At 79.4% G+C, this 6754-nt stretch overlaps 1 protein-coding gene across 1 annotated transcript in view; it reads right to left on the bottom strand.

Moving 5' to 3' along the window:
• tbcd (tubulin folding cofactor D) overlaps nucleotides 1–5667 on the bottom strand; it is a 354778-nt gene extending 349111 nt beyond the window's left edge. Inside the window, exon 1 of the mRNA XM_085963427.1 lies at nucleotides 5350–5667. Within this exon, the coding sequence (XP_085819553.1) occupies nucleotides 5350–5548 (199 nt within the window). The 5' untranslated portion in view covers nucleotides 5549–5667. The remainder of the gene's footprint in view (nucleotides 1–5349) is intronic.
• Nucleotides 5668–6754: the final 1087 nt, after the last annotated feature.

Below are 6754 nucleotides of genomic sequence, written 5' to 3'. Positions count from 1 at the left end.
GAGGGAGGGGGGCGCGCGGGAGAGGGGGGAGGGAGGGGGGGCGCGCGGGAGAGGGGGAGGGAGGGGGGCGCGCGGGAGAGGGGGGAGGGAGGGGGCGCGCGGAGAGGGGGAGGGAGGGGGGCGCGCGGGAGAGGGGGGAGGGAGGGGGGCGCGCGGAGAGGGGGAGGGAGGGGGGCGCGCGGGAGAGGGGGGAGGGAGGGGGGCGCGCGGGAGAGGGGGGGAGGGAGGGGGGCGCGCGGGAGAGGGGGGAGGGAGGGGGGGCGCGCGGGAGAGGGGGGAGGGAGGGGGGCGCGCGGGAGAGGGGGGAGGGAGGGGGCGCGCGGGAGAGGGGGGGAGGGGAGGGGGGAGCGCGCGGGAGAGGGGGAGGGAGGGGGGCGCGCGGGAGAGGGGGGAGGGAGGGGGGCGCGCGGGAGAGGGGGGAGGGAGGGGGGCGCGCGGGAGAGGGGGGAGGGAGGGGGGCGCGCGGGAGAGGGGGGAGGGAGGGGGGCGCGCGGGAGAGGGGGGAGGGAGGGGGGCGCGCGGGAGAGGGGGGGAGGGGCGCGCGGGAGAGGGGGAGGAGGGCGCGCGGGAGAGGGGGGAGGGAGGGGGGCGCGCGGGAGAGGGGGGAGGGAGGGGGGCGCGCGGGAGAGGGGGGAGGGAGGAGGGAGGGGGCGCGCGGGAGAGGGGGAGGGAGGGGGGCGCGCGGGAGAGGGGGAGGCGCGCGGGAGAGGGGGGAGGGAGGGGGCGCGCGGGAGAGGGGGAGGGGGGGGGCGCGCGGGAGAGGGGGGAGGGAGGGGGAGGCGCGCGGGAGAGGGGGGAGGGAGGGGGGGCGCGCGGGAGAGGGGGGAGGGAGGGGGGCGCGCGGGAGAGGGGGGAGGGAGGGGGGCGCGCGGGGAGAGGGGGGAGGGAGGGGGGGCGCGCGGGAGAGGGGGGAGGGAGGGGGCGCGCGGGAGAGGGGGGAGGGAGGGGGCGCGCGGGAGAGGGGGGAGGGAGGGGGGCGCGCGGGAGAGGGGGAGGGAGGGGGCGCGCGGGAGAGGGGGAGGGAGGGGGCGCGCGGGAGAGGGGGGAGGGAGGGGGGCGCGCGGGAGAGGGGGGAGGGAGGGGGGCGCGCGGGAGAGGGGGGAGGGAGGGGGGCGCGCGGGAGAGGGGGGAGGGAGGGGGCGCGCGGAGAGGGGGAGGGAGGGGGGCGCGCGGGAGAGGGGGGAGGGAGGGGGGCGCGCGGGAGAGGGGGGAGGGAGGGGGTGCGCGCGGGAGAGGGGGGAGGGAGGGGGCGCGCGGGAGAGGGGGGAGGGAGGGGGGCGCGCGGGAGAGGGGGGAGGGAGGGGGCGCGCGGGAGAGGGGGGAGGGAGGGGGGCGCGCGGGAGAGGGGGGGAGGGAGGGGGGCGCGCGGGAGAGGGGGGAGGGAGGGGGGCGCGCGGGAGAGGGGGGAGGGAGGGGGGCGCGCGGGAGAGGGGGGAGGGAGGGGGGCGCGCGGGAGAGGGGGGAGGGAGGGGGGCGCGCGGGAGAGGGGGGAGGGAGGGGGGCGCGCGGGAGAGGGGGGAGGGAGGGGGGCGCGCGGGAGAGGGGGAGGGAGGGGGGCGCGCGGGAGAGGGGGGAGGGAGGGGGGCGCGCGGGAGAGGGGGGAGGGAGGGGGGCGCGCGGGAGAGGGGGGAGGGAGGGGGTGCGCGCGGGAGAGGGGGGAGGGAGGGGGGCGCGCGGGAGAGGGGGGAGGGAGGGGGGCGCGCGGAGAGGGGGGAGGGAGGGGGCGCGCGGAGAGGGGGGAGGGAGGGGGCGCGCGGGAGAGGGGGAGGGAGGGGGGCGCGCGGGAGAGGGGGAGGGAGGGGGGCGCGCGGGAGAGGGGGGAGGGAGGGGGGCGCGCGGGAGAGGGGGGAGGGAGGGGGGCGCGCGGGAGAGGGGGGAGGGAGGGGGCGCGCGGGAGAGGGGGGAGGGAGGGGGGCGCGCGGGAGAGGGGGAGGGAGGGGGGCGCGCGGGAGAGGGGGAGGGAGGGGGGCGCGCGGGAGAGGGGGAGGGAGGGGGCGCGCGGGAGAGGGGGAGGGAGGGGGGCGCGCGGGAGAGGGGGGAGGGAGGGGGGCGCGCGGGAGAGGGGGGAGGGAGGGGGGCGCGCGGAGAGGGGGGAGGGAGGGGGGCGCGCGGGAGAGGGGGGAGGGAGGGGGGCGCGCGGGAGAGGGGGGAGGGAGGGGGGCGCGCGGGAGAGGGGGGAGGGAGGGGGGCGCGCGGGAGAGGGGGGAGGGAGGGGGGCGCGCGGGAGAGGGGGGAGGGAGGGGGGCGCGCGGGAGAGGGGGGAGGGAGGGGGGCGCGCGGGAGAGGGGGGGAGGGGGGCGCGCGGGAGAGGGGGGAGCGCGCGGGAGAGGGGGGGGGAGGGGGGGCGCGCGGGAGAGGGGGGAGGGAGGGGGGCGCGCGGGAGAGGGGGGAGGGAGGGGGGCGCGCGGGAGAGGGGTGGCGCGCGGGAGAGGGGGGAGGGAGCGCGGGAGAGGGGAGAGGGGGGGAGGGGCGCGCGGGAGAGGGGGGAGGGAGGGGGGCGCGCGGGAGAGGGGGGAGGGAGGGGGGCGCGCGGGAGAGGGGGGAGGGAGCGGGGCGCGCGGGAGAGGGGGGAGGGAGGGGGTGCGCGCGGAGAGGGGGAGGGAGGGGGGCGCGCGGGAGAGGGGGAGGGAGGGGGCGCGCGGGAGAGGGGGGAGGGAGGGGGGCGCGCGGGAGAGGGGGGAGGGAGGGGGGCGCGCGGGAGAGGGGGGAGGGAGGGGGGCGCGCGGGAGAGGGGGGAGGGAGGGGGGCGCGCGGGAGAGGGGGGAGGAGGGGGGCGCGCGGGAGAGGGGGGAGGGAGGGGGGCGCGCGGGAGAGGGGGGAGGGAGGGGGGCGCGCGGGAGAGGGGGGAGGGAGGGGGGCGCGCGGGAGAGGGGGAGGGAGGGGGGCGCGCGGGAGAGGGGGGAGGGAGGGGGGCGCGCGGGAGAGGGGGGAGGGAGGGGGGCGCGCGGGAGAGGGGGGAGGGAGGGGGGGCGCGCGGGAGAGGGGGGAGGGAGGGGGGCGCGCGGGAGAGGGGGGAGGGAGGGGGGCGCGCGGGAGAGGGGGGAGGGAGGGGTGCGCGCGGGAGAGGGGGAGGGAGGGGTGCGCGCGGGAGAGGGGGGAGGGAGGGGTGCGCGCGGGAGAGGGGGGAGGGAGGGGTGCGCGCGGGAGAGGGGGGAGGGAGGGGGGCGCGCGGGAGAGGGGGGAGGGAGGGGGGCGCGCGGTAGAGGGGGAGGGAGGGGGGCGCGCGGGAGACGGGGGAGGAGGGGGGCGCGCGGGAGACGGGGGAGGGAGGGGGGCGCGCGGGAGAGGGGGGAGGAGGGGGCGCGCGGGAGAGGGGGGAGGGAGGGGGCGCGCGGGAGAGGGGGAGGGAGGGGGCGCGCGGGAGAGGGGGGAGGGAGGGGGGCGCGCGGAGAGGGGGAGGGAGGGGGCGCGCGGGAGAGGGGGGAGGGCGCGCGGGAGAGGGGGGAGGGAGGGGGGCGCGCGGGAGAGGGGGGAGGGAGGGGGGCGCGCGGGAGAGGGGGGAGGGAGGGGGGCGCGCGGGAGAGGGGGGAGGGAGGGGGGGCGCGCGGGAGAGGGGGGAGGGAGGGGGGCGCGCGGGAGAGGGGGGAGGGAGGGGGGCGCGCGGGAGAGGGGGGAGGGAGGGGGGCGCGCGGGAGAGGGGGGAGGGAGGGGGGCGCGCGGGAGAGGGGGGAGGGAGGGGGGCGCGCGGGAGAGGGGGGAGGGAGGGGGGCGCGCGGGAGAGGGGGAGGGAGGGGGGCGCGCGGGAGAGGGGGGAGGGAGGGGGGCGCGCGGGAGAGGGGGGAGGGAGGGGGGCGCGCGGGAGAGGGGGGAGGGAGGGGGGCGCGCGGGAGAGGGGGGAGGGGGCGCGCGGGAGAGGGGGGGAGGCGCGGGAGGGGGGGGGAGGGGGGCGCGCGGGAGAGGGGGGAGGGAGGGGGGCGCGCGGGAGAGGGGGAGGGAGGGGGGCGCGCGGGAGAGGGGGGAGGCGCGGGAGAGGGGGGAGGCGCGCGGGAGGGGGGCGCGCGGGAGGGGGGGAGGGAGGGGGGCGCGCGGGAGAGGGGGGAGGGCGCGCGGGAGAGGGGGGAGGGGGGAGGGCGCGCGGGAGAGGGGGGAGGGAGGGGGCGCGCGGAGAGGGGGAGGGAGGGGGCGCGCGGGAGAGGGGGGAGGGAGGGGGGCGCGCGGGAGAGGGGGGAGGGAGGGGGGCGCGCGGGAGAGGGGGGAGGGAGGGGGGCGCGCGGGAGAGGGGGAGGGAGGGGGGCGCGCGGGAGGGGGGAGGAGGGGGGCGCGCGGGAGGGGGGAGGGAGGGGGGCGCGCGGGAGAGGGGGGAGGGAGGGGGGCGCGCGGGAGAGGGGGGAGGAGGGGGGCGCGCGGGAGAGGGGGGAGGGAGGGGGGCGCGCGGGAGAGGGGGGAGGGAGGGGTGCGCGCGGGAGAGGGGGGAGGCGCGCGGGAGAGGGGGGAGGCGCGCGGGAGAGGGGGGAGGGAGGGGGGGCGCGCGGGAGAGGGGGAGGGAGGGGGGCGCGCGGGAGAGGGGGGAGGGAGGGGGGCGCGCGGGAGAGGGGGGAGGGAGGGGGGCGCGCGGGAGAGGGGGGAGGGAGGGGGGCGCGCGGGAGAAGGGGGAGGGAGGGGGGCGCGCGGGAGAAGGGGGAGGGAGGGGGGCGCGCGGGGGGGGCGCGCGGGGGAGGGAGGGGGCGCGCGGGGGAGGGGGGAGGGAGGGGGCGCGCGGGGGAGGGGGGAGGGAGGGAGGAGGGAGGGGGCGCGCGGGGGAGGGGGAGGGCGCGCGGGGGAGGGGGGCGCGCGGGGGAGGGGGGAGGGAGGGGGCGCGGGGGAGGGGGGAGGGAGGGGGGCGCGGGGGAGGGAGGGGGGCGCGCGGGGGAGGAGGGAGGGAGGGGGGCGCGCGGGGAGGAGGGGGGCGCGCGGGGAGGGGGGAGGGAGGGGGGCGCGCGGGGGAGGAGGGGGGCGCGCGGGAGAGGGGGGAGGGAGGGGGGCGCGCGGGGGAGGGAGGGGGATGCGCGGGGGAGGGTGCGCGCGGGGGAGGGGGGAGGTGCGCGGGAGAGGGGGGGAGCAGGGGCACGAGGGAGGGGAGGGGCACGAGGGAGGGGGGGGGAGGGAGGGAGGGGAGGGGAGGGGGGGGCACGAGGGAGGGAGGGGAGGGGAGGGGAGGGGGGGGCACGAGGGAGGGAGGGGAGGGGAGGGGAGGGAGGGGAGGGGCTGGGAAGGCCGGGAGCGGATCTTTCACTTGCAGCTGGATTGATTGGGCGGCAGAGGCGGGAGGAAGATGACAGGAGGCGCTGACCATGTGTGAGCCAGACTGGAGCTGAGGCCCGGGGCGAGGAGAGCCGCGCGGCCCGCCGAAAATCGCCTCTCCTCTCCTACCCATGAATTTCTGTATGAGGATCTCGCTGGCTATGCTGTCGCCGCTGGCGGCTCTCAGGCCCAGCAGCAGGCTCCGGGCCTCCTCGCTCTCGCTGAAGGCTTGCAGCGAGTTGGTTTTGGCGATCACGTCGGGCTCGCCGCCCGCCCTTTCGTCCTGTTCCATCTCGGCCGCTTCGGGGCGGCTGTCGCTGAAAGCCATGTCGGGGCGGAGGCTGAAGCTGAAGCTCGGGCTGATAGCGGCCGCTGCGCTCCGACACCCTGCGCTGCGCTGGCAACGGCTGGCGTCACCGTGAACTCTCACCTCGCCGGCCCCTACTGCGCTCAGAGAGGGACAGAAAGCGCGGGGCCTCGCAGCGCGTTTCCAAACAGCGCCACCCTGCCGGCAACAGCAAGCACCAGGTCAACAAATACAGGAGGGAAAATACTGCTCCAACTCAAAGCTGACTACACTGCTGTGGGGAATGAGGGGTGTAATGTATATACCTTTAAGGGGGGAACTATCTTTTACAGCACATGTATACTGCAGTACCGGCAGTGACCACACCTGTAGATAGCACTGAGTAGTAATCTGTACAGATCAGTTCCACTGTGAGCCACTTTGAGTAAACACCTGTTGTACCGTTCTCCTGCAGTCTGTGTCTTATTATACACGGACACAACATTGGCGACAAGGCAAGTTCGAACCTACCTGCAACTCTGCATCACCTCCCAGGGAATCGTTCCTGGAGATCAGTGGATTGGAGGTCAAGGCCAGAGACTCGGGCGTCGACCACAGGCAACCGCCCAGTCAGCCAGCAGAAACTCGAGAATTGCGGGGGAGGCTGTCGAGAGCCAGGCTTGGCTTTCCAGTCGAGGTGGTCCAGCGAACGGGCTGGCAACAGGTAGTGCGCAGACCCTTCCCGGACAGCGGCGGGTTAGAGCCCGACTGAGCGGCACAGCAAAGGGCGGAGCAGCGTCGACGGGGGAGAGAGAGAGAGAGAGAGAGAGAGGGCAGAGCGCACAGGGCGCAGCCGGTGTTCAGGGGCCGAGCAGCGTCGAAGAGAGGGAGAGAGAGACGCGCAGAAACCCGCGAGGCGCCGCCATTGCCACGAGGACCGCCGAGAGCGGTGTTGGCAGCAGCGCAGGAGAAGCGCGCGAAACCTACAGGGCGCCGCCATTGCCACGAGAACCGCCGGGAGCGGCGTTGGCAGCAGCGGGGGAGGAAGGGAAGCGCGGGAGACGCCATTTTAAACCACACCCAAAATGCCGAAGAGTGGCAGTATCACCACATTTGACAATGAAGTCGAAGACTGGACTACATAAGTCGAACGAATAGAGGTGTACTGCAAGGCAAATGAGGTGTCAGATGACAAGAAAGCGTCGGTATTGTTAAATTTAATGGGTGCAAAGACGTATGGTTTATTAC

This window comes from Somniosus microcephalus, chromosome 21 (genome assembly GCF_052327205.1).
Source record: "Somniosus microcephalus isolate GS21.2 chromosome 21, FLI_Smic_1.0, whole genome shotgun sequence".
In the NCBI taxonomy this organism is placed as follows: domain Eukaryota; kingdom Metazoa; phylum Chordata; class Chondrichthyes; order Squaliformes; family Somniosidae; genus Somniosus; species Somniosus microcephalus.
The sequence above is the reverse complement of the archived record's forward strand: the minus strand, read 5'-3'. Positions and strand labels throughout refer to the sequence as shown.